The 27,303-nt window shown below is 37.4% G+C and overlaps 1 protein-coding gene and 1 long non-coding RNA gene across 2 annotated transcripts; both read right to left on the reverse strand.

The window, feature by feature from the left end:
* Nucleotides 1-3,367: 3,367 nt before the first annotated feature.
* LOC125496040 (uncharacterized) lies at nucleotides 3,368-4,584 on the reverse strand. The gene is made up of 2 exons (XR_007272699.2): nucleotides 4,517-4,584; nucleotides 3,368-3,595 (listed from the first exon to the last, which is right to left on the reverse strand). It is a non-coding gene; the product is annotated as an uncharacterized LOC125496040 (long non-coding RNA).
* Nucleotides 4,585-18,635: 14,051 nt separating this feature from the next.
* On the reverse strand, nucleotides 18,636-24,636 carry LOC104906687 (acireductone dioxygenase 2). The gene is made up of 7 exons (XM_010695473.4): nucleotides 24,472-24,636; nucleotides 20,558-20,669; nucleotides 20,377-20,471; nucleotides 20,133-20,247; nucleotides 19,869-19,993; nucleotides 19,030-19,100; nucleotides 18,636-18,952 (listed from the first exon to the last, which is right to left on the reverse strand). The coding sequence occupies exons 1-7, from the start codon at nucleotides 24,574-24,576 to the stop codon at nucleotides 18,886-18,888; spliced, it is 690 nt and encodes a 229-aa protein (XP_010693775.2). The 5' UTR covers nucleotides 24,577-24,636; the 3' UTR covers nucleotides 18,636-18,885.
* Between the last annotated feature and the right edge of the window lie 2,667 nt (nucleotides 24,637-27,303).

The raw sequence follows: 27,303 nt of genomic DNA on the forward strand, positions 1-27,303 counted from the left end.
AGGTTGTTTACACGGCTGATCTTTAACCTCGTGTATCATCTCGTCTTCCCGATCCCTATCATCATTCACATACTCATCATCCCAATTCTCATCCCCGACCTCATCACACTCTAATCTTCTTTTCTTCACATACATCGTTCATTACTCTAGAGCTTCCTATATACTTTCCCTCCTCACCATGCCAAACCCATACGTGGTATTGAGGCCTAAACCCACGTCGAAAGATATGCTTCCTAAGAAAATGTATACTACTAACCTTGCTCACATTTCCACAATCGACACAAGGACAATAAAAGTCAACTGCTCCAGAGGATGCTTGATATTGTAATGCAGATTTACAAAATTTCGAGACCCCATTCACAAACTCATACATCCAAGTACGATCCATGATCATTTAAGAAGACCTCTAATAATTAAACACAACCAATAATTATAATGTATCAATTATTATTTTAATTACATATACATTCAAGAAAGTCAGATGTTCAAATCACACAAAGACACATGCAAGCTAAGATAGTGACATGTTCAAATGTATGCATGCAGCCGAAGGTCCTTATCACTCCAACCTAACCCATCCTTGGACGTCTAATCTCACTAGTGAATATATGGCAACTTTTCAATTCTAAGGAAATCTAGTAGCATTTCCCTATAGTTTTGCAAGTAGACAATGTAGATGATTGCTTATGTACATATGTACCCGAAGAACAATGTAGAGAAACGATAAACCAAGACTTTCCACATAATTGAAAAGAAGACACACATTTACTACCTAAGTGAGATCAAACGTCCAAGAGTAGTCCAAAACCGGGGACTATTCAAGACTTACTCCTAATGAGTAAGTCTTGAGCGAGTATCTAGGCATATGATGACGATTCATATCTAAATTACATTATTTTCATACAATCTCATATCAAGAAACATACATACATTATAAAAAATACATATATACATCAATAAATTATCATAACTTAATTAAATTGAAACAAATGACAACTTTATCTAGCTCATCAACAAATCAAACAAAAAAATAAGGAAATTAAACTAGTTACCTCTTAACACCAGTGACGAAAAAATAAGGAAATTAAACTAGTTACCTCTTAACACTAGTTACCTCTTAACCATCAACTAAACGAAACTCATAATGTTATAATTAAAAACGAATTTGTTCCAAACAGTTTTAGTCTATTATTCCATGATTTCACTTGCATTAATGTTTTGGAAAGTATAAAAAATGATATGGTGGCACAGTGTCGTGGTGGTGGTGGCGCTACATCGTGCGTCAATGCATGCCACCCACTAACATCAACCTACTAAGAGAAGAGAAGAGAGGATACTTGTAGCGGTTTTTCGGCGTTAGGGCTCCGGTGAGAAGAGGAGACTTGTCGTCGGTGGTTGAGTTAGGGCTCCGGTGAGTGAATGATAGGGAGTGAGAGGGAGTGAGTGAGTGATTGAGATGGAGGGAGGGAAATTCGAGGGAGTAACTGAGTGCCCGCAATTTTTATTAGAATGAAGGGTTGCGTTTAGCCCTTCACCACAACCCTTCTAAAGTGAAAGGCTGCGGTTTTTGGGTTAAACGTAAAGTGAAGGGTTGCAGTCATCCCTACACTGCAGCCCTTCACTTAAAGGGCTGCGGTTTTTTGGCTAACTACAACCCTTCATTCTTAAGGGTTGCACTTTCTAAAAAGCGCAACCCTCCCCTTTTTTCCCTCTAGTGAACATAATGTACAGTTCTTCTCCGGACAAGGGAGATATTAACTTAGGCAAGGTAGCCAAGTGCAATTTCAACAGCTAGAATGCTTGTTCCGCTTCCTCATCCCGTTTGAACTATTTTCTTTTAAGGGCCCTGAAGAACAGTAGGCTTTTGTCCGCCTAACGAGAGAGGAAACAACCGAGTATCACCAAACACCCTGTTAGTCTCTGAACTTCCCTCACATTTCAAGGCGAGGACATGCCGAGCACTGCTTTGATTTTATCAGGATTAGCCTCGATTCCCTTTTCATTCACAATGAATATGAGGCATTTCCCTCCTTTGACCCCGAAGACACATTTCTACGGTTTGAGTTTCATGCTATGGCATCTTGACGTACTTAGTGTTTCCACTAAATCGGCGATGTGATCTAATTCCTTCTTAGCTTTTACAATTATGTCATCCATGTAGACTTCTACATTTCTTCCAAGTTGTTCCTTGAAGACTTTGTTGATTGTTCGTTGATATGTCGCCCTTTTATCCCGAAGGGCATCATTTTGTAGTTGTATACACCTTGGGCGGTTACGAATGTATGTATGCGGTGTTTTTCTGCCATCGGAGTTGGATTATAACCTGCACTGGTATAATAAAGCAGCTCGTGTGCGGTGGTTGAATCTACCAACCCATCAATTTTCGGAAGCGGATGATTGTCTCTAGGGAAAGCCTTGTTCAGATCATTAAGGTCCACACACATCCGCTATGTTCCATTTTCTTTCTTTACGAGGACGACGTTAGCTAGCCATTCCATGTATTGACAATATTTTATGATTCTTGCTTCTAGCAGTTTCTTGATTTCTGTGGCTGCCGCTACATTTCTCTCGAGACCTTGATGTTTGAGTTTTTTTTAAAGGGTCGAAACCCTTCTTTGATATTGAGTTCATGGCAGGCAAAGCTTAGATCCAGCCCTTGCATGTCTGAGGCAGAGTATGCAAACTCATCTTCGAAGTCACGCGGGAGCTCGAGGTTTATGCTTGTACCCACTCTCAGTTTATGCCTAGGTTGTTCGTTTATCATGACTTTTTCATTATCCTCAGTCGGTCAGATCCGATCATATACCTTAGGGTTTTCCGAAATCTAAAACCCAAGACAGTTAGGATTGTCCTCTAAGTTCTCTCTCTTTCTTTTCCTTGGACGTTCCTCAGGGGCATCCGGCTTTTTGAAGATTTTCGTATAACACTCCCTTGTCGTTATTAGTTGTAATACATATTCTCGACCTTCCCATTGACGGTTTTACATTGCGTGAGGAGTTGATATACTAATAGGGAAACTTTGACCTTGTTAAGTGTAGTCCTACCCATGATGATGCTGTGCGCTAGGGGATGTCTACTACTAGGAAATTGACCGATAGGCTTCTTGTAATAACCCGAATCTATAACCAACCTAATTAGGAACTAAACACAGCGGAAATCCTAATCCGGGCCATTACCATCACACTCACCACGAGTGTGGACCTCAAAAACGCTTAACTTACTAAAACTTTTAGAATCCAATGAATATATTAGAACCTCTAACTTTAATAAACTATATTAAATGATCCTCAAATATTTCAAACAACTAGATATGTTACTAAAATTCTACAGAAAATTCGGCAGAGTTCCATTTGTAATATGGACCGCCTAAAACGTAATTTAGGACTCGCGTCCGATTCATAATCCTGTATCCTCAAAATCCAGCAACCCAAACAAGTCTAGACTTTACAAACTCAAACCTTTTTAATTTAATTACAAATTAACTATTAACTATAATATTACAAAGTTGATCGTCCTCGCCGCGATACAACTAGTATAAAGCATACAACAAACTTCCAACATCGAACCTTCTTCATTATACATTACCTTCATGTACCTCATATATCAGGCATGTAGTATCAGCCAAACTGGCTGAGCAAGATTTCATACTAAGAAGCCAAACATATATGCAGGTAGGATAACATTAATCATATCCTACAAATCATTTTTCTTTCAAAACATATAAATAAAATAACAAATTTTATAAAATCATTTCTTTCTTTCTTTTCCAAACAAATCCTTTCTTTTCTATTTCTAAATCAAATCCATTCTATTTCCTTCTTTAAATCAAATCCCTTTTTTCTTTTTTTTTCACGAAGAAAGAATCATAAACCTAGGGAATGGAACGAACTTTCCTTGCCTTTGGGCTAGCTAGGCCCTCCGAATAACTATAGACAAGGACCCCTAGTGTGCACACCCTACATACGGCCAAACCGCAGCAGAAGATCTAAGTCCGAGGTATTGATCAACGTACCCCCCAACTATTTTGTATCTGTTAAGTCGAGACGAACCCGACGAAGTTTTCCAATTCCTTGAGATACCACTTAAGGTAATCCCTACAACTTTGAAAACACAAAACTATTCTTACAAATACCACATAGGCAATCCAATAACTTTGCAAACATAAAAGCTATTCGAAATATCTTTCTATAATCTTTCCTTCATTTACGGTTCGGAAACCAAACTTTCTATCTTTGGAGGAGCATCCTCCCATTCAAACCAATCTCAACAAAGATTAGATAAAAACCCTTTTAAAACTCTTTTTTTAAACTATAAAAGATACTTTTAAAACTAAACTCCCATATTTTAAAAGAAACTCAATCAAAATGAGTTTAAAACTTTTATAAAACTCTTCTCGTAACTATAAACGTCTTAATAAGAAATATTACCTTTTAACCTTACCAAACGTTTAGGTAAGAAATCGTACCTCTTTGGACTTATAATGTAAACTATAAAAGTTCTGAATATGAAACCTTACCTTTTCGAATCACAGTTAAACAACTATCTCGGTCTAAACGACTCTTTAGTGTAGCCGTAAGCTACAATATAAATATATGTACTTCGTAAGTAATAAAAGACGTGGATACAACTAACTTAGTTCAAAAAGCAATCAACCTTTCCTAAATTCATATAAAACATCCAACAAACATATCATGTTCTAACGTCTAACTAAAACCGTCTAACTAAAACCCTTACCAAATTAATTGAAATCATCTTACTTTATATAAAATCAACATTACAGAATCACATGTACATATGGTAACTCAAAAGTTCATTATGAAGCAATTATATGAAAAGTAGAGTTTTTAAATCAACTATATAAAATATGAAATTTGGGCAGAAACTTAATATGACCATAACTTTCTCCTACGAAGTCCAAATCAAGAGTTTCTTGAGCCTATCTTGAGTAAAATTTCAATACGAACAACTTTTGTGAAATAGTACTTTTGCTAAAAATGCCCGTAAATTGCCTAAAAACACAAAATACGAACCTGAACTAGTAATTCTACGAATTACAGCACACTATATTCAATTCACTTGAACATTAACAAGCTTCCTACTATTCTAAACTAACTATTAAACTCATGAATGAACATTCAACTCAATAAATTCCACACCCAAACTCTGAAAATCGGAAACCCCAATTCAATTTCAATCTAAAAACCCTAACTTTATAAACTTGAGAAAAACTAAAATTAAACCATGAATTCAACTTACCCACAAACAAGGAAGATTAAGGATGAAGGATGAGACACACGAGCAACAACAACAGCGACGAAAATGAGGAGGAGAGAGAAAACAAAGCAGCAGCAACAACAACGTCACCGGCAGCAACGACCGAACAAAGGGAAAGGAGGACTCCGGCGAGCTGAAAACGGTCGGCCTGTAGCCACCGGCACCGACGCGCGAGAAGAGAGAGGAGTAACTGGGTTTTGGTTTTTTTTGGGGTTTCTTGAGTGAGGAATCACAAGTGAAAGAAAAAGGAATGGGTTTTGTATCATTAAACCGACAACATAATGAAACCAAGGGAAACCGACTTTGACTTCCTAATTGGGCCAAATTATCTTAAACTTCTCTCCTTATACATATATATATATATATATATATATATATATATATATATATATATATATATATATCTAAAAGAAAACATCTATTTTCCTTTTCAAAATATAAGTTACTATATACTACTATTAATTGTTTACATTAAAAGTAATTCCACTAAAATATTACCATACGATTAACTAAATAAAGAATATTAGCTATTCACTAATTGCATGGTCAAACTCAATTTCTTTTAAATACACTCGAGAAATATTATTATATAATAAGGCTAGTAATCATACTTAGCACTTAATAAAATACACTATAAAATAGGGGTATTACAATATACCACCCTCGCAAAATGTTTCGTCCTCGAAACTTAAAAATAAAACAATGATAAAAATCCAAACATTTAAAACCAAGAGCTCTAAACTTCGGAATTAAGAGTCAAGCCTACATTTTGCCATCATCTTTGTGTCTCGCTTCAACTCAATGCCTAGGTTCATCGAGGAGCAAAAACTACAAAGGGCAAACTAGTTGGCATTGAACTCTAATCATTCCATTTCGAGAGATCTCGTTTCAAAACACATCAATTCATTTCTAAACCAAATTAAACTCTTTAATACACAACTTTGAGGCAAATAACTCCACTTTCTCATCATTTTAAAACTACTATTTAATCATTTCAAAGATATAACAAACTTTCAAACTTTAATCGGATGAATTCTCCTTCTTTAAACCCAAACAATTAATAATAATATAATAGAGCTTTAATCTAAATAAGAGCTATTAAACTATCCCCTCCTCGAAATGAGTTTTGTCCCCAAAACTCTTACCATGCTTACACGGCACACTCTAACTAATCCTTAAAGATAGAGTCACATATTTTCACATACACACATTATTACATGGATGAATAGAAAGCCATGTAATCACACAAAGCTCAAAGCATAACAAAACATACTTAAAACAGCGTAACTAATCTCGAGATATTTCACGCTTTACTCTCAAAGTATATCATTTTTATTTCAAATCATCTCAAAGACCATTTCAAATTCCTACGATGATAAGCGAATCTTTCACTAACATCACTAAAAGAAATTCTTTTTACATGAAATCCAAGGAGCGATAATGTAATATTATTATAATAACTATAATATAATAACAGTCACAACTCCATTACAACCAAAACTATTAGACTCTTCACCCCTTAAGTAAGTCTTGTTCTCAAATCTGTATCTTACTTCCTTTACATAAGGAACCAATAATTTACTAATTTCCCATAAAGTAGTTTCCACTTTCCACGTTGGCAAAACAATTCACCTAATAAATACAATAATAGGGGTTATAGACCCACAAACGCGCTTCTTATGCGCACTCTTTCATATAATTACCTAAGCATATGGTTTAGCATGTATATATATAATTACATATATACACATATTTGAATACACGTCAATCACATTAAACAACAACTTCAAATGATTCACATATCATTCATACACAACGTAAAGGCAAGCGCAAACTCTCGACGGCTTGATTTATTTTACTCCTAACTTTTACTCAACTCATTTCTCAACTTATTTAACTCCGACACATGGATATGAAGATCCGTGCGTACCTAAAAACAAACCCCGCTCTGATACCATTTGTAACAACCCGAATCTATAACCAACCTAATTAGGAACTAAACACAGCGGAAATCCTAATCCGGGCCATTACCATCACACTCACCACGAGTATGGACCTCAAAAACGCTTAACTTACTAAAACTTTTAGAATCCAATGAATATATTAGAACCTCTAACTTTAATAAACTATATTAAATGATCCTCAAATATTTTAAACAACTAGATATGTTACTAAAATTCTACAGAAAATTCGGCAGAGTTCCATTTGTAATATGGACCGCCTAAAACTTAATTTAGGACTCGCGTCCGATTCATAATCCTGTATCCTGAAAATCCAGCAACCAAACAAGTCTAGACTTTACAAACTCAAACCTTTTTAATTTAATTACAAATTAACTATTAACTATAATATTACAAAGTTGATCGTCCTCGCCGCGATACAACTAGTATAAAGCATACAACAAACTTCCAACATCGAACCTTCTTCATTATACATTACCTTCATGTACCTGCATATATCAGGCATGTAGTATCAGCCAAACTGGCTGAGCAAGATTTCATACTAAGAAGCCAAACATATATGCAGGTAGGATAACATTAATCATATCCTAAAACATTTTTCTTTCAAAACATATAAATAAAATAATAAATTTTATAAAATCATTTCTTTCTTTCTTTTTCAAACAAATCCTTTCTTTTCTATTTCTAAATCAAATCCTTTCTATTTCCTTCTTTAAATCAAATCCCTTTTTTCTTTTTTTTTTCACGAAGAAAGAATCATAAACCTAGGGAATGGAACGAACTTTCCTTGCCTTTGGGCTAGCTAGGCCCTCCGGATAACTATAGACAAAGAACCCTAGTGTGCACACCCTACATACGGCCAAACCGCAGCAGAAGATCTAAGTCCGAGGTACTGATCAATGTACCCCCCAACTATTTTGTATCTGTAAAGTTGAGACGAACCCGACGAAGTTCCAATTCCTTGAGATACCACTTAAGGTAATCCCTACAACTTTGAAAACACAAAACTATTCTTACAAATACCACATAGGCAATCCAATAACTTTGCAAACATAAAAGCTATTCGAAATATCTTTCTATAATCTTCCTTCATTTACGGTTCGGAAACCAAACTTTCTATCTTTGGAGGAGCATCCTCCCATTCAAACCAATCTCAACAAAGATTAGATAAAAACCCTTTTAAAACTCTTTTTTTAAACTATAAAAGATACTTTTAAAACTAAACTCCCATATTTTAAAAGAAACTCAATCAAAATGAGTTTAAAACTTTTATAAAACTCTTCTCGTAACTATAAACGTCTTAATAAGAAATATCACCTTTTAACCTTACCAAACGTTTAGGTAAGAAATCGTACCTCTTTGGACTTATAATGTAAACTATAAAAGTTCTGAATATGAAACCTTACCTTTTCGAATCACAGTTAAACAACTATCTCGGTCTAAACGACTCTTTAGTGTAACCGAAAGCTACAATATATATATGTACTTCGTAAGTAATATAAGACTTGGATACAACTAACTTAGTTCACAAAGCAATCAACCTTTCCTAAATTCATATAAAACATCCAACAAACATATCATGTTCTAACGTCTAACTAAACCGTCTAACTAAACCCTTACCAAATTAATTGAAATCATTTATTTATATAAAATCAACATTACAGAATCATATGTACATATGGTAACTCAAAAGTTCATTATGAAGCAATTATATGAAAAGTAGAGTTTTTAAATCAACTATATAAAATATGAAATTTGGGCAGAAACTTAATATGACCATAACTTTCTCCTACGAAGTCCAAATCAAGAGTTTCTTGAGCCTATCTTGAGTAAAATTTCAATACGAACAACTTTTGTGAAATAGTACTTTTGCTAAAAATGCCCGTAAATTGCCTAAAAACACAAAATACGAACCTGAACTAGTAATTCTACGAATTACAGCACACTATATTCAATTCACTTGAACATTAACAAGCTTCCTACTATTCTAAACTAACTATTAAACTCATGAATGAACATCCAACTCAATAAATTCCACACCCAAACTCTGAAAATCGGAAACCCCAATTCAATTTCAATCTAAAAACCCTAACTTTATAAACTTGAGAAAAACTGAAATTAAACCATGAATTCAACTTACCCACAAACAAGGAAGATTAAGGATGAAGGATGAGACACACGAGCAACAACAACAGCGATGAAAAAGAGGAGAGAGAAAACAGAGCAGCAGCAACAACAACGTCACCGGCAGCAACGACCGAACAAAGGGAAAGGAGGACTCCGACGAGCTGGAAACGGCCAGCCTGTAGCCACCGGCACCGACGCGCGAGAAGAGAGAGGAGTAACTGGGTTTTGGTTTTTTTTGGGGTTTCTTGAGTGAGGAATCACAAGTGAAAGAAAAAGGAATGGGTTTTGTATCATTAAACCGACAACATAATTAAACCAAGGGAAAACCGACTTTGACTTCCTAATTGGGCCAAATTATCTTAAACTTCTCTCCTTATACATATATATATCTAAAAGAAAACATCTATTTTCCTTTTCAAAATATAAGTTACTATATACTACTATTAAGAGTTTACATTAAAAGTAATTCCACTAAAATATTACCATACGATTAACTAAATAAAGAATATTAGCTATTCACTAATTGCATGGTCAAACTCAATTTCTTTTAAATACACTCGAGAAATATTATTATGTAATAAGGCTAGTAATCATACTTAGCACTTAATAAAATACACTTTAAAACAGGGGTATTACACTTCTACCTTATCCTTTTTTTCCCCAATTTAACAACTAGCTTCACCATCCCTATGGGGTGCACTGCTCCTGCCCCAAAGCCTATCAATGGTTGACTGGCCGGGGTTAGTCTTGTTTTGAGTATTTGAGCTTCTGGAGACAGTCAAGGGTATTGATCTCCGTCGATGACCCATTATCCAGGAGTATTCTTTTTACCCTTGAATTGGCGACTTTCATCTCATTCATGAGTGGATCATCATGGGGAGTGCATATGGGCCGGCTAGGCTCTCCAAAAGTCATGACGGGGTAGGTCATCAGGAGGTTTTGCTCCACTTCTAACACTTGATATTTGAGGGATTAGGGGTGTGATTAGTGGGCGCGGTCGGTTAGGCCTGAGGCCATGCCTCTAGCGATGACTCCTAAAAATCCCTCGGTATTGTCACTTTCATATTGACCTTCTTTTCCTTTTCCTTTCTCCTCCCGAGATTATTTAAGATATTTGTTCACCTTGCATTGGTGCCAGGTGATCCAAAGCCTTATTTAGTTCCCGACAATACTTGTTGGTATGTTCGCACTCTCGATTATACTCACACCATAGTCTTTGATCCCTTCTATTTTTTTATGTTTTGATGGGGGGGGGGGGTTGGGTAAGACCGAGTTATGCTCGAGTTATCTCTCTTTGGTTCTTGTTGAATCCTGGATCATTCCCATAGTCAGTGACTCTTAGTATAGGTTGTTGATGTTTTTGCTACTTTTGTTCTGTTCCCAATAAGGATGGGGGAGAGTTAGGTAAGAGCGATTTATGCTCGAGTGATCTCTCTTCCGTTCTTGTCGAATTGTGGATCATTCCATAGTCAGTGACTCGTATTATGGGTTGTTGATGTTTTTGCTACCTTTGTTCTATTCCCAACAAGGGTTATCTTCTTTCCTCTTCTTTTCCTTTTCTATTACTAGCTTGCAGATGTCTGAAACCTCAATGAATTTCGTGCCCAAGTCATAGCCTTGATAAGTCATTTTTATATATAGTTTTTAGGTGCATTTAGGTTGTATTTTAGAGCATTTAGTTTCATATTTAGGTTTATTGTTGCATTATATTCTTAAGTTATGCTTTTCTATTCCTATTCGGTATGTTTTCTTGTTTTTGATGAATTTCAGGCATTGAGGACATATTTGGAGTATGATTAGCTAAACTTGAGGATTAGGAGCACTTGGAAAGAAGTTACAATGCATAAGGATCATATGGATATGTAATAGTACGAGTTTGAGCAAAAACAAAGCGGAAAATCATTAGAAGAAATGTGAAAAAGGAGTCATGTCTACTCTTCTGATTATAACTTTTGATGTGCTCATTAAAATCGAGTAATTCCAGCAGATTTGGAAACTAGATTGAAGAGCTTTCCAACGATAGGTGGCACGCCCCGAGGAGACTTCTAGTCAAGGAGTTATACCTTTCGGAAGATTGCACTATTTCTGCTAGAATCTGCCACGCGTACGTGCGGATCACTAATCCGCCCATTAATGATTTTATTAAGGCTTTTCTTATCTTGTAAATTACTTTCCTAGTCATATTAGGTGAATATTATTTAGATAGGTTTTCATTCTTTTTCTCTCTCCTCCTCTTTCACGTTATTTTTAGTTTTCTCTTTAGAGGGTTTAGTTTAGTTTTCTCTCCTTTCCTTCCTCTCTTTAGTTTAAACCCTAGTTTTTCATGTCTTCTTCAATTCATTAGTTTTATTATTTCATCTCTCTCTTTATTGATTTCTTTTAATTATGTTTTCTTTCTCTTTCTAGATGTAGTTTTTATTCTTTATTTCATGGTTGAGTAATTTTTATTTCTAGGGTTTGGGAATCCATGTTTATATGCTATGATTTGATTGATATTCATTCATGGTTTCATTAGTCATTGTTATTTCTAATTGATTAGTGTTTTTCTTGTTAATTTGCAATCTGATCAATTGTCTGATTAAATATTGCTAATATCGAGTCATAGATCGAGAGATAGTACTCTTTAGAGGCTTACCTACAATTAGCAAATCTGATTATGTTGAGCGACCTCACTAGCATATGTTGATTTGAGAGTATTAATACCTGACCAAGGATTAACCTATGCGCTAGATATCTGATTGATTGAACTATTGATGATATTTTGATAGATTATAGTTATAAACATGGTGAACCATTACCCTAGATTCTTTTTAGTTTGATTTTTGTAGTTTGATTAGTTTAGAACTTTAGTACTCATATTCTTGATCTTGTTTAGTTTCTCTATACCTTAGAAATTAGATTAAAACGACCATCTCTTTGTGAATTCGACCCTACTTACCCTACTACATTGTTAGAAGGTTTTGCAGGAATTATTTTTGACGGGTGTACGACAACCTATCAAATTTTTGGTTCCGTAACTAAGTAACTAACTTATCTAGCCTAAGAACACAATAAAACTAAGCTATCTAAAAAGCAATAACAGTGAGAGTAGTACTTACAGAAATCCTCCCCCAAGCTGAACGTGGAAATGACCGCATTGCAACCATGGGAAGGAGAGACATGGAGATCAGTCGTCCATGTGCATATCCTCACTAGCCTCATCTCCATCCTCCTCAATGCCACCTCGGATATAGGACCCTGGCTGACTGTAGCTCGGGTTCCAAGTATACCAAGAAGGGTGTGCATCATGCTCAGCAATGTGATGAAGGCAGTTTTCGTCGTACATCAAATACAGAGCCAGGTGCTGATCATTGGCCAATGTATCGACCCGCTGACTCAGATTCTGAAGAAGTGCACCATTGGCATCAACCTGCTGGCTAATGCCCTAGATAGCGACTGTGTTGGCCGTAATGCCAGTATCCATACGCTGGAGCAGGGTCATCATCTCCTGAAAATCAAAGGAAGGAGGAGCAGTAGAATATGGGGGAGGGGGAGCATCAGAAGATGAGGGGATATCCTCAACATGGGGTGGAGGACCGTGGTAGGTACGCTCAGGTATCGGGGGACGAGGGGCGGGAAAGTCAGAAGCGGCAATGGGAAGGTGATAGTGAGGTTGGCCAGGTTTGATTCTTGCTAGAGGGTTGGGCAGTTCGACGAAAGGCATGCCGTTAACTTGCCACTGGTATGTATCCCCACCCCGGTCCAAACAATGAAGGCGAGTGAAATAGGCATAGTCCAATAAGGTAGGTCCTAAGGTCGGCTGATAACGAGTCTCGTCAAAGTCGGGAATGACCCTAGCAAAAAGAGTAACTAGCCCTCCGTTCACGATCGGACGAGAAGTCAACGTCCCATAGGTGCGCCGCTTAGGGTATGTGGTAGCGATACGCTCCATTTGGAGCGCAACATGATGAGGGATATTGTAGTGAAAACGGCGCGGAGTACCCCGGTACAGATAACTACCAATCAGATAAAGCTCGTCCCCCCGAATGAGCTGACCTTCAACCCTCCCAAACAAAGTCTTGGACATAAAATGAACCCAAATTTTAAAAATGGGTTGGTGGATGTACCTAGCATGACAATGTTGAAGGGTGAAATCAGCTTCATCCCCTGTATTAGCATAGTAAATATCCTGGTGATGATAGTCAGGGGGGTGCCCAATCTCTCCCCGATTAAGGACACGGAGTATGCGAGCAAACTCCGGGAGGGTGAGGGTGAAGTCCCGATTTAGGAGCCGATAGGAAACATGAGAAATTGGTCCCTGGAAACGGCGCCAAATTTTGATAGGTTGTCGTACACCCGTCAAAAATAATTCCTGCGAAACCTTCTAACAATGTAGTAGGGTAAGTAGGGTCGAATCCACAAAGAGATGGTCGTTTTAATCTAATTTCTAAGGTATAGAGAAACTAAACAAGATCAAGAATATGAATACTAAAGTTCTAAACTAATCATACTACGAAAATCAAACTAAAAAGGATCTAGGGTAATGGTTCACCATGTTTATAACTATAATCTATCAAAATATCATCAATAGTTCAATCAATCAGATATCTAGAGCATAGGTTAATCCTTGGTTAGGCATTAACACTCTCAAATCAACATATGCTAGTGAGGTCGCTCAACATAATCAGATTTGCTAATTGTAGGTAAGCCTCTAAAGAGTACTATCTCTCGATCTATGACTCAATATTAGCAATATTTAATCAGACAATTGATCAGATTGCAAAATTAACAAGAAAACACTAATCAATTAGAAATAACAATGACTAATAAAACCATGAATGAATATCAATCAAATCATAGCATATAAACATGGATTCCCAAACCCTAGAAATAAAAATTACTCAATCATGAAATAAAGAATAAAAACTACATCTAGAAAGAGAAAGGAAAACATAATTAAAAGAAATTAATGAAAGAGAGAGAATGAAATAATAAAACTAATGAATTGAAGAAGGACATGAAAAACTAGGGTTTAAACTAAAGAGAGGGAAGGGAAAGAGAGAGAAAACTAAACTAAACCCTCTAAAGAGAAAACTAAAAGTAACGTGAAAGAGGAGGAGAGAGAAAAAGAATGAAAACCTATCTAAATAATATTCACCTAATATGACTAGGAAAGTAATTTCAAAGATAAGAAAAGCCTTAATAAAATCATTAATGGCGGATTAGTGATCCGCGCGTACGCGTGGCAGATTCCAGCAGAAACAGTGCAATCTTCCGAAAGGTATAACTCCTTGACTACCTCGGGGTGTGCCACCTATCATTGGAAAGCTCTTCAAGTCTAGTTTCCAAATCTGTTGGAATTACTCGATTTTAATGAGCACATCAAAAGTTATGATCAGAAGAGTAGACATGACTCCTTTTTCACATTTCTTCTAATGATTTTCCTCTTTGTTTTTGCTCATACTCGTACTATGACATATCCATATGATCCTTATGCATTGTAACTTCTTTCCAAGTGCTCCTAATCCTCAAGTTTAGCTAATCATACTCCAAATATGTCCTCAATGCCTGAAATTCATCAAAAACAAGAAAACATACCGAATAGGAATAGAAAAGCATAACTTAAGAATATAATGCAACAATAAACCTAAATATGAAACTAAATGCTCTAAAATGCAACCTAAATTCACCTAAAAACTATATATAAAAATGACTTATCAAGCCTTGGTGAACGTGGTGACCTCATTTTCTGTCAATGACCATCTAAACTTCCCAAGCCACAATCCCGACATTAAAGCGGTAAAGGCGATTCCGTCTTGAAGGTCATAAATTTTCAAATATTACTCATCGAACCTTTTAATGTAATCTACGAGGCTTTCATGCTCTTGCTACTTTGTATCGACATTAGATGAATGCTCGTCTTCTTGTGTCGTCATCCCGCTATAAATGCTTATGGAACAATGCTTCCAACATCGAGATGTTAGAGATGATGCCTCGGGACTGTCCCGAGAACTAGCTGAGAGCCAATCCCTTGAGTGTTGTCTGGAAGTACCAACACCAGGCTGCATTACAGCCCGTTTGCACAATCATTTGGGCATTATAGCCATATGATCATCGGGGACGGTGTTCCCGAATATTGTTCGATTTGAGGGACCTCGATTTTACTTGGATTCGGGACCTCCATGATTTTTTGACTGAAGGGCGTCATGAAATTGAGTATCCCCCCTCCCCGTTTACCAGAATAGGACTCATGTAACCGGAGGTCTCGAGTCTCCTTCCTCTTCAGCCCCTGTCCTCTTAGACCCGCGAGGTGCCTTCTTGCCCCCTCCGAGGAGTCTGAGAATGGGCTTGTACCTCCTGGTGAGTTTTCTCTTGATTAGCCATTCGCTTATTGATTATGTTTCGGGAATCCTACTCATGTTTTTGTCGACGATTCTCTTACATGATTCACCGTGCATCCGAATCCGTTGCTCGATGGGAGTTAGCCTGTCGGGATCTTTCTCATCCCGCTCGCTGCGTACCCCGGTTAGGGACATGAGTATCGAGACCTTCACGAGCTCGTGGTTAACCTTAGCTTACCTCCCTATTGCACTTTCAGCATCCTTGACTCCGCTGCATATTCACATTTAGCTGTAAAGCGATTCTCTCTATATCGGCCATAGTTATAGTCAGGGGTGGGTCTGGCTGGTATTGATGCTGAGGGATGGAGTGTTCTTCGTTGCGAGGAGTGAATCCCTCGTCATTCGGAGCAAGTGATTCTACAAGCATATCGGCTCGTGTCAACTCTATTGGTGTTGGTTGTCCAGGGTGTGATGTTCGGGTTGTTTTCTTTCGGGGTGCCATGTTTTTCTCGGTATGTGACTTTGAATTGTAGTATCCCCACATACGGCGCCAAACCGTTTCTGCCTATAAACTAGTCAAAGGAGTGATTTGTTGCTGAGAGTCAGAAATCCTGATAAGGAGTTAAAGCCCGAGTTTGTCATCGGAGGTCCTACAAAACAATCCAATTGGCCTAGGGGTTTTTCCGAGAAAACCCATTCGACGCTCAAGTCAGATGTGATTGAAGTAGAGAGTGTGTGTGAGTAATTGTAGAGAGAGATGCTTTAACTTTTTTAGGTGAAACTTGAATACTTGCTCATTGATGAGATTGGTGTTATTTATATGATTGGGGATCCTTAGAATGGTAACCCTAAAAGGGAACCTCTCCATTTCATAGTGGGGCTCACTCCTTTTTAGATAAAGGAGCTTTTGTGCCCCGCTATAATAGGCTTCAGTTTGGGGAAGTGAGATCCTCCTAGGGGGGCCTGCAGTGGGCTTTATTAGATGGGACCCACGTAAAGATTGTTGACGTGGCTTGTGCGGGGCCTACCTTGTATAAGAGACCCCCAAACAAGCAGATATCAGTGAAGTTCCTTATTGGTCTTAAACCCACCATTGCTAATTACATTGAACTTCAGCAATACGGCTCCTTTGATGAAGTGTGTTCTTTGGCTTGCAAGGTAGAACACCAACAACTCACACACAAGACTAGATCTTTGTCACATCTGCTCACAAGGCTTCTTATTCTCACCAAGTGCTCGAAGGTGACGAACATGGGAAGGGGGGTGTCGCACCTGTGTTGTACGAATTCAAGGGTACACTACCCCTAATAATCTATCATCCTGCCAAAAAACAATGAAAGATAAAGTGTGTTTCAAGTGCCAAGGGTTGGGGCACCACCCTAAATAATGTCCCAATTGTATGCTCGTCGAAGTGACCGTTTTAGTTCGATCACGCAACAGATGGCGAGGCACAACATGATCAGTTCGTAGAAACTTAGAAACTACACGAAGCTTCTATCGATGATATGGCATATCCTAAATTTTGGGCTAACACTTCCTCCATTGAAGCGGATGAAGAGCGACAAAATTTGATTCTTAGGCGTGCCTTAATCGGTCAACCACTAGACACACAAACACGAGCAACGTGAAAATTTGTTCCAATCAAGGTGTTTAATCAATGGTAACACTTACTCTTTTAATATTGATTCGAGATCTTGTGCAGACTTTATTGCTCAAATTGTCGTGGACTCACTCAAATTACTTACCCAAGTTCACCCTAAGCCTTACAAATTGAGTTGTTTGAATGACGATGGCGGCGTATAGGTGAAGAAGCGAGCTTTAGTGGGGTTTTGTGTATGTACTTATATAGATCAAATATGGCCTATTGTGGTCCCTATGAGTGCGTGCTCACTCTTGCTTGGCAGACCATGACAATTCGATCGCCATGTTCTTCATCATGGCCGGGCTATATGTATTTAGTTTTTAAAGATGGGGTCCGTGTTCGTTTGAAATCTTTGCCATCGAAAAGGTTTTATAGTTCTAATTGCGAGTCCTCGCCAAGTGGTTTGCAATCTTCTTTTGTGTGCATCATTTCAGGCCGTAAATGTTAGAATCTGAAGCAATAGGAAGGAAAGGCGAGCTAAAGTGATTCATCTTACCCAATACCCACACTTAAGTGTGTGTGGGGGGGGGGGGGAGGGGGAGGAAGAGGGGTGTTGCTTTCTCTAAGTGCTCAAAAATTACATGTTGATCATAAACACGATGAACCTATGGGTGTAGATCCTTTTAAGATCATGAAGAAGCATGGGTATGACACTTACAAGGTGCTATTAGGCCGTGGCAAATGTCCTAAGCTTGGAGGACTAGATTTAGTTCCATGCTTGGAAGACCCTTGAGGACAAGGTTGCTTCTAACGGGAAGGTTGTTTCTATGCATCTTACACATCCTAGTTTTGTTATGAGTGTTATGTAAATTAAGAGTTTATTTACTTTAGTAGTCTTTTTGCTTGTAAGTTTTTATTATTCTACTTGAAAAAGATTTTTTTTACTTTAAGCACTTAGCATCTTAGGACTTCTAGTTATGCTAGAAAAGGGATAATAATAGGAGTGTACTCTATGTTACTTGGCGACTAAGCATAGTATATAGAATTTCATGCTTCCATAGTTATTTTAGTATCTACTATCTAGTTTCCTAAATCTACTCTAATTAGTTTGTAATGCCTATAAAAGGCCACACTATCTTTATTAATAACAGTTTTAACAATTCCTGAAATTTGTTGAGTGTTTTGTGTAAATTGCTATTCCCAAACACATAGATCTGCGATTTTATGTTCTCTTGGAGCCAAGAGTTACAAGAAGCCCTCTTGAACTGCGATTTGAGAGATGCATCCTTTATTGTTCGACCCTAATCATAAAAACGCAAAAAGATTGCAACTTATATATCCACAATCACATCAAAAAAAGAAGGCAGCTAATGGAGAAATAAATCCTGGCATAAGACAACTTATTACCCTATATCTTAGGAATGGTCACCCCATAATTGTCTTATCATACACCCGTCTCACACAATTGTTACTGGCTACATAACACCATCATAAACAACCTATACATGCATATGTAATCAAGAAGCAAACCAGAGTTATACAACATCCATTGGCACATATTATTGTATTGCAGATAATCAACAGTCTCTTAAGGTCTTTACATCTGTCTATAGCATGTTGTTTATGCTGCAGCGTCAACAGCCTTTTCAGAAGTTCCCTTCTTAACAAAGTTCTCCACATACTCCTTCCTAAAAATAAAGAGTAAGGATCAGATTCTGGTTGGGACACACATTGTGGTCCAGATTATACCAGTTCTAAAGCATACCTTGCAGGAAGCTCATCGTTGGGGCGGTTATGGGGCGTCCAAACTGGATCACCAACAAACAGCCGCATGGCCTACACAAGTTATGCTAACTTAAGTAAACTATAGCATAAAGAATAGCACAGGTTTGTTACCGTTAACTCGTATGTACAATATATGCAACAATTGAGGATGGAAGATGAAAGAAAACAAAATTCCATAAGGAGCCTCACAATACGTTGAAATGTTGAATACACAGATAAAAAAGGTCGTTTGTATTTCAATTTTAAAGTATCAGTATGTAACCCTTAATTTCAAGTCAGAACTGGACATCATAGCCACTTGCCAGTTGGCACTACAGACTGAATTTTAAGGGAGCTCATTGTATGTACGCATAATACAAAATTACCCTGTTATTCTGTAACATATATTTCTCTTAGCATGGTTTATATGAGGAAGCAGAAAATTATTGATCCAATAAAAGCATATACACCGTGATGAATATGGCATCTCGAACATTTATCAAAACTTTGACATGAAGTTTGCTTTCAGAACAATTGGAATGAAAATAATCTCCAACATAGCTCCAATTATTTACAATGAATTAATTACCCCCAGTACATTTTACGAAGGAAATGTTTGGAAGTTGGAGTTCTGGGAACAAGTTCAGACAGAAAAAACACCCGAGTCCCATGATAAGAACAGGAGGTGAACTAGTCACCACAATTATGTGTCCATTATGAATATAGGTTTAATTTCTAGTAATTTTTGTTTATTTCCTCATTTCTCAAGGTGCTTTTCATCATGATCAACATAATGCATAAATTTGATATATAGATGACTGATAATATCACTAATCATACCTTGATATAATTATCTGAATCCAGAGTAAACCGATGGTATATTCCTGCAGGCAATACAATCATAGCACCTTTCTTCACCCATATGCGTATCCATTTCTCATCAAAATCTCTCACATCAAAATACCCTTCAACAAAGAATAGTCAACAAGATATCAGTTTTTTACCTTCTATCATAGAGCCATCCCCCAACCTGTCTCTTCCTGCTCCATAAGTAAGCAAAAGAGAACAGAGGATGCAAGCTAAAAGTAAAGGTGCTTGGCTTACCACTTCCAGCTACGCAATATCGGATCTCTTCATCAGTGTGCAGATGTTCCTCATAGAAATGCTTGATCTTCTCATCATAATTTGGAAGCTTTTCGGGGCAAACCTCACAAAAGTCCTGCAGGCATGAGTAGCATGAACTAAAGTTACTAAATTTCAACTATGAAGTATGTTTAAAACACTCATTCTTCAAAAGAACAGTTAAGCAGAAAGAGAGAGAGAGAGAGAGAGAGAGAGAGAAGGCTACCATGTAGGAATAGCCACGAGCTTCACGAATTTTCTTCAAATCCTCGTCGGTTTCATAGTTGTCAGCATCCAGCCTCCAACTGACAACCCCAAGTTCTACAAGTCACAAGGGCAGTGATAGTGATTAACATGCAAGACCAATAAAATTTGTAATAGGTTGAAAAGCAATTTAGTTAGCACACCATCAAGTTTCTCCAGTGACACAAATTCTTTAGGATCCTTATGATGAAGAAGTCTCTGATCCTCATTGCTGTCATCCATGTACCATGCTTGGATGACTTCTTCCCTGGGATCCTATACAAGATGAAAAAAATAGGTCACTGTGCCATTATGTTATCATAATGAATTCAGTAGATCTTGATATATGAGAATTCCAGGCAAAACATAATCAGCCAAAAAAAAAAATTTTTGCTCGTCCACTATAATATTTAGAACTGGCTACAGCAATGGGCACAAGATACATGCCATGTAATTAGACAGCATTTCCGATTAACTTAAGTTCTTGTAAACATATTAAGTACCAAATCTCCAGATCCTGTAAGACTTCAAGTGTCCGAGACTCTCAAAATTTGCAACAAAGAGTTCATCAAATAGCAGTTAGCTTCAAAATATGCTCATAGTCCAGAGGCATTACTTCTCTGTTTAATCTATTAGTAATAAACATTCAACAAATCAATCAATGAGGAAAAGACATCCAAGCAAACTCAAAGAATAACAAAAAGAGCACAGTATGCAGCTCCTTTACTTAAAATTGACACATCTATTCAGGGATGGTACCTTATAAAAAGGGTGCTTCACCCTACCACTTGATGGAATTCATGTTCAGTAAACCAATTTGGAACATCAACCGGGAAAGCTACAGCTTGCCTCAGTACATTTAGTTTATTCGGTTCGTAATTAGTTAGGTCAAGGCTACATGGAAATTATCATCATGTAGATTAGTATCCTTCTGCCACTCATCATTGCTCTTAACCTCACAAAATGAAACTGACAAGATAATTGACCAATCCTACGATAACGAGACTTCAAATTTGTAATACAAACTAAAACTTGAGCCACCGCCAATACTTTATAGTTGCCGCATTATATTCTTCCTGGTCTCCTATGCACATCTTTGGGCATTAATATCTTTGATTATGTATTACTAATTCTTCCTCTGTTGTTTTAATTGCACCATTTTATTTTACATTTGCCGAACGCTTCTTTGAAAGTTAATATCTCTAATTGCGTATAAGTAAAAATTATAAAAATTTGATATTTAAAATCTAGCATTAAGACGAATCTAATAAGACCCACTTGGCTATGTATTTTCTTATATAATGATGTGAGATAGCTTAACAAAGTTGGTTGATACATAGTGCCAAAAACGAAATAGTGCAATAAAAAAAACAGAGGAAGTATGTAAGTTGATATTGTAAAACTATAGGTTGAGACAAATTTAACAAGATCCCAAGTAGTAATGTTTCTATTTATATAAAGATTTATTGGCTAGAACAACACGAACTATATCTTAAGTGCACTATGCAGCACAACCTTTGACGGGTGCAGTGCATAGCACAAATTTTAATACGAGGTGCAACCAATAACATATATGTGACCAAAGCACGGAGATTTTGCCGGAGTTATAGAATCTTCATTATTATATTAGTTTCTTTTCTTTTTCCTTTTTTTGCCTCTCTCTTCTTCTTTTTTTCCCTTTATCTTCTTCTCTCTCAATCCTTTGTATTCCTCCTCCCCAACTTGCCAGAAAACCTCCCTTCCCCCACCCTACCCACACAAAACTACCACTATCCTTCTCCACCCCGACACTAACCCCATCTCATTCCCCAACCCTCGAGAAGCCGAAACCACCCCCACCCAATAAACCTTCTGTAACAACTCTCTTTTTCCCTCCTCCCCAACCCTTGCCCACTAGAAAAACTCACCTCCCCACCCTTTCACCCCTTTCCACTCACTCTTCCTCACCATCATCATCACAACACTAACCATATCAGAATCTCATCTCTCGACCACCTGAAATGTGAGTTGGATTTGTCGTGTTAGGGTAGTCTTGGGGGCTGGGAAGGGATGGGGATCGGCGTCGGGGTGGGCAAGGGAAAAGTGGTAGTTCTGGTGGTAGGGGTAGGGGTGGGGGAGGTGAGGTTTTCAGGTGGGTGAGGAAGGAGGAATCAAAGAGAAGAAGAAGCTAAGAAGGAAAAAAGAAAGAGTATTGAGGGGGGAAAAGGAAAGAAAATAAATAATGAAGATTCCATAACTTCGGTGGAATCTTCGTACTCTGGTCACATTTATGCTATTGGTTGCACCTCGTGTCAAAGTTCATGCTATGCATTGCACCCGTCAAAGATTGTGCTGCTTAGTGCACTTGAGACATAGTTAGTGCTATTCTAGCCAATTAACCTCTATATAATAGTGGAAGGTCAAAATTTATAATGTTTCTATTAATCGGAGGAAGTATAATGATATATATGCTATGTTTTAGCATAAAGGTATAAAGCCTGTAAAACTCTGTTTATGGGCACAGCAAATGCTGCAATGTGCAGCTCAACACAAAGACATTCCAAATTGAAAAACATTGTCACACCAATCACAGAAAGGAACAGATTAAGTACAGTGTTCCATAAATAATAAGTCTGCACAAAATTGAAGCCAAAAAAATGCTTACTTCACATCGAAAAATCACCAAATGCAAGCTTAATTGTTTATAATATGGATTGTGAGGAGATCTATGAACTAATAAACAATAATTTCTAGTAAGAAAAATTATATAGAGCCATCCTTGTAGAACAAAAATAAGCAAATAATTGAGCTTTGGAGCAGATCAAACAGTTAGCACTATTAGAACCCCATCAATGATGTTTTCTTTACTTGTTCCCTAGGATAAAGGGAGCTGGCGATTGGCAACTTTATGAAAGAGCATTAGAAAGTGGTCGGTTGCAAAACAAAAATCTAAGAAAGAAGCATGAAGAGTAGGCTACACGCCTGCATCTCAGATGCACCTTGTAGTTGCGCTTGTGCATTTCATGCTTCTATAGCTTGGTTGTTCCAGGCAATGAGGCTAGTAATTTGCTGAGCCTCGTAGCAAATCACATCCATGTCATACTTACTATAACCAAAGTTGATATCAATGATAAGAAAGAAAACTAAATGGTCTAGTACTTGATGGCAAGAAGTTCAGATTTGTAATCTAACAAATATGAAATGTTTCTCATAACAAACTCAATCTTTTACGAGCAAGTTACTTGATCAATGTTTACACTCAACTACCTAATAATTGGTTACCACAAAAAAAGTTGACAACTTAATCCCCTAGATTAAGTAGCCAAAGCATATCTAAAATATGCAATTGTTTGATTAACAATTAGAAGTGCATATCTAGAACCCACGATTACAAGTACTCCCCGCGTCCCAATCTATTTCCTAAAATTCGTGGCAAATAGATTGGAACGGAAGGAGTACATACACATATACATATATAGATATATGTCTTTACAATTTTGAAAATCCAATAATTTCGACTGCATATTAGGAAATTTTAACTAGATTAATACAAATTTTAGGCGTCTCTCCAAAAATAATATAACCGTTGAATTTTTTTAATAATACAAATGTTACACCAATTCTAGAGTAGGTCAACTGACTTGGAACCTGTAAAACAGTTAAAAAAAATCATTTTTTAAAATTTAAAAAAAAAAAAAAAAACTAGAATCCCTTTCACCCTACTCCCCACAACCCAAGCCCCAAGCCCCAAGCCCCAACCCCCCACCCCGAAACCAACCCCCCTCCCCTTTCCCAGCCCCGAAACCACCAAACAAACAATCAACATGTTCATTCCCCATAGATTTTACCATTTTTCAAGTACACAAACTCAAAACCAGAAAACCATCCGACAAAATCCTTGAAAGAATCATGCAAAACCATGAAATGGGCAACTACAAAATTCGCAGAAAATAAAAAGGAGACATCTTTTTTGAATAAACCCACAAAATACAGCATGACCACAATTTTTCGTGCAATTAATTTTTTTCATCGCTGTATAATTAGGCAAGCACAAAGTAAAAAAGGAAAATGAAATGAGAAATTGCGTTGAAGAACTGACCTTGGGCGCTCCGGACACCATGTTTGGTTGGGTATTTGTTGTTTTGGTAAATGGTAATATGGAACTCCTGTCGTTCGCCTTGAAATTGGTGTCTATTGAGTGCATAAGCCGATGCGGGTAGCGTGGAGGATCCGAAGAATTTACGTAAGCACTCACCACATAATAGACAAGCTGGGACCAGAAGGAATATATCCAAACATCTCGCTAATTACTAATCAGTTGACCTTATTTTTGTTTATTTCAGATCTAATCAGATCAGATTAGAAAAAATAAGTTCAGATCATGGTTATATTTAAAAATCATTATATCTTTCATTACATATTAGTAAAAATTATAATAATTGAATATTAATAAAGTACTCATTGAGACGAATCAAACAAGACCCCACATGACTATATTTTTTCTTATATATTGAGAAAATTCTAAAAGATAAGATCTTGTAATCTAGAAAAAAATAAGTTCAGATCAAATCAGATCAGAAAAAATAAGTTCAGATCAGATAAGTTCAGGTGAACTAAACATAGCCTAAATAGGTAGCGGATTACAAAAGACTATCAAAATATACGGGACCCAATTATATATATGGTTTACACAAAGTAAAAAAAAAAGATCTAATAAATGTTTCACCGCTTTCACATGTTTGGTTTTTTCTGCTTTATTCCAAAACCCCATTAATGATAATTGAATATAATCCACGTCATTTCCTAGTTTCCGAAATATACTGATTAAAGGTGACTTTCCTTCTCCATTTTGTTCATCCTTCATTTTTTTCAAATTTAAGTTATTGTAGCTGCTGTATTACCTACTACTATACATTCATCCAACATTCCTTTCAACCTTTTCTCTTGAGTTTCAATCAAATCTTTTCAATTCAGTTTATTCTTTTCGAGAATTAGTTTATTTGTTTTAAAGCAACAACAATATTTTGGCTTGTGAAGCAAGTTATTAATGATGGACGTCTTCATTATTCTTCTTACATTTTTGCAATTTCTCCTTTTTTTGTTATTCTTTATTTATGAATATGAGAATATGTAGTACATGTTGAAATTTGTTTGAAAATAAAACAAATTTTATAAGTTTTATGAAATTTTATTTTAGATATTTATATAACTGCTAAGATTAGGTTAAGGCTTGTGTATTTCATTAATCAACTGAGAATATATATGTACAAGATAAGGAAACCTCATTAACAAGGAAACAATATATTCCTAAATATGTGCCACTAATATTGCCATACAAAACTCTAACACCCCCCCTCAAGTTGGAGCATGGAGATCACAAATGCCCAACTTGGAAATAAGGAGCTCAAATTGCTTGCGCCCAAGTGCCTTGGTGAAGACATCAGCAAGCTGCTCGGTGGTAGGAACATAAGAGGGAGCAATCAGGCCTTCCTGAATGGCGTCACGCAGAAAATGACAATCAACTTCAATATGCTTGGTGCGCTCATGGAAGACAGGATTCTGAGCAATATGTAAAGCCGACTGACTATCACAGAAGAGAGGAATAGCTTTAGGATGGTGCACACCTAAGCTGAGTAAAAGACCTTTAAGCCACTTAAGCTCGCAGGTAATAGAAGCCATCGAACGATACTCAGCTTCAGCTGAGGAGCGAGAAACAGTATGTTGTTTCTTAGTCTTCCAAGAGATAGGAGAAGAACCAAGAAACACTAGCCAGCCCGTAAGAGACCGACGGGTAACAGGGCAAGCGGCCCAGTCGGAGTCACACCATCCTTGAAGAGACAAGTCACAATCCGAGCGAAGAAGAATACCCTGACCCGGACACCCCTTGAGGTAGCGCACAATACGATGGGCCCCCTCCAAATGAGTCTGCGTAGGAGAATGCAGAAACTGTGACAAAACATGAACTGCATAAGTGAGGTCGGGACGAGTGACTGCAAGGTATATCAGACGCCCCATGAGACGACGAAAAGGCTCGGGATCGGCCAAGGGAGGACCATCATCACGACCGAAGTGGTGGTTCTGCTCAATGGGAGTAGCCGCGGGTTTGGAACCCAGGAGACCTGCTTCAGAAACAATGTCAAGAGCATATTTCCGTTGACATAGAAAAATGCCTGTGGAACTACGAGCAACTTCAATTCCCAAAAAATACTTAAGAACACCAAGATCCTTCATATGAAAGCATTTGCCCAAATAGAGCTTAAAAGCATGAATAGCAGCGGAATCGTTACCAGAGAGAATGAGATCGTCAACATATACTAAAACATTAATCTGCACAGATGCCTTAGTATAGGTAAACAAAGAGTAATCAGAGTAGGATTGACAAAATCCATAAGCCTTAAGTGCAGAAACCAACTTTGCAAACCAGCAACGAGGGGCCTGTTTGAGCCCATAGAGCGATTTTCGCAAGCGACAAACCATGCGTGAATTACCAGTCTCAAAGCCAGGGGGAAGTTTCATATAAACCTCCTCACTAAGATCTCCATGAAGGAAAGCATTGTGAACATCCATCTGATGCAACTCCCAATGTTTAGATGCCGCAATAGCCAAGAAAGCCCGAACAGTAACCATTTTAGCAACCGGAGCAAAGGTCTCTGTATAATCCAGACCTTCAGTTTGATGATTACCAAAGACCACAAGACGAGCTTTGAAACGCTCGATACTGCCATCAGAATGATATTTGATCTTATACACCCATTTGCTTCCAAGAGCCTTCTTACCTGGAGGAAGAGGCTCCATCGTCCAGGTACCATTATTTTCAAGAGCAACGATTTCATTTTTCATAGCCTGTTGCCACTCTGAATGTTTCATAGCCTCTTTAAAAGAGCGAGGTTCCGTGCCTGCAGTAATAGCTGCCAAAAAATGGCGATGTTTC

Source organism: Beta vulgaris, chromosome 3 (genome assembly GCF_026745355.1).
Source record: "Beta vulgaris subsp. vulgaris cultivar EL10 chromosome 3, EL10.2, whole genome shotgun sequence".
Taxonomy (NCBI): domain Eukaryota; kingdom Viridiplantae; phylum Streptophyta; class Magnoliopsida; order Caryophyllales; family Amaranthaceae; genus Beta; species Beta vulgaris.

Bases quoted from the DNA above. Each gene is read 5' to 3' on its own strand.
- LOC104906687 (XM_010695473.4), bottom strand. From the start codon at position 24,576: ATGCACTCAATAGACACCAATTTCAAGGCGAACGACAGGAGTTCCATA. The intron at 20,670-24,471 runs GTCAGTTCTTCA...CATCTTGTATAG, and splicing joins TGGTGTCCGGAGCGCCCAAG to GATCCCAGGGAAGAAGTCAT. The intron at 20,472-20,557 runs GTGTGCTAACTA...TGTGACTTGTAG, and splicing joins GTCACTGGAGAAACTTGATG to AACTTGGGGTTGTCAGTTGG.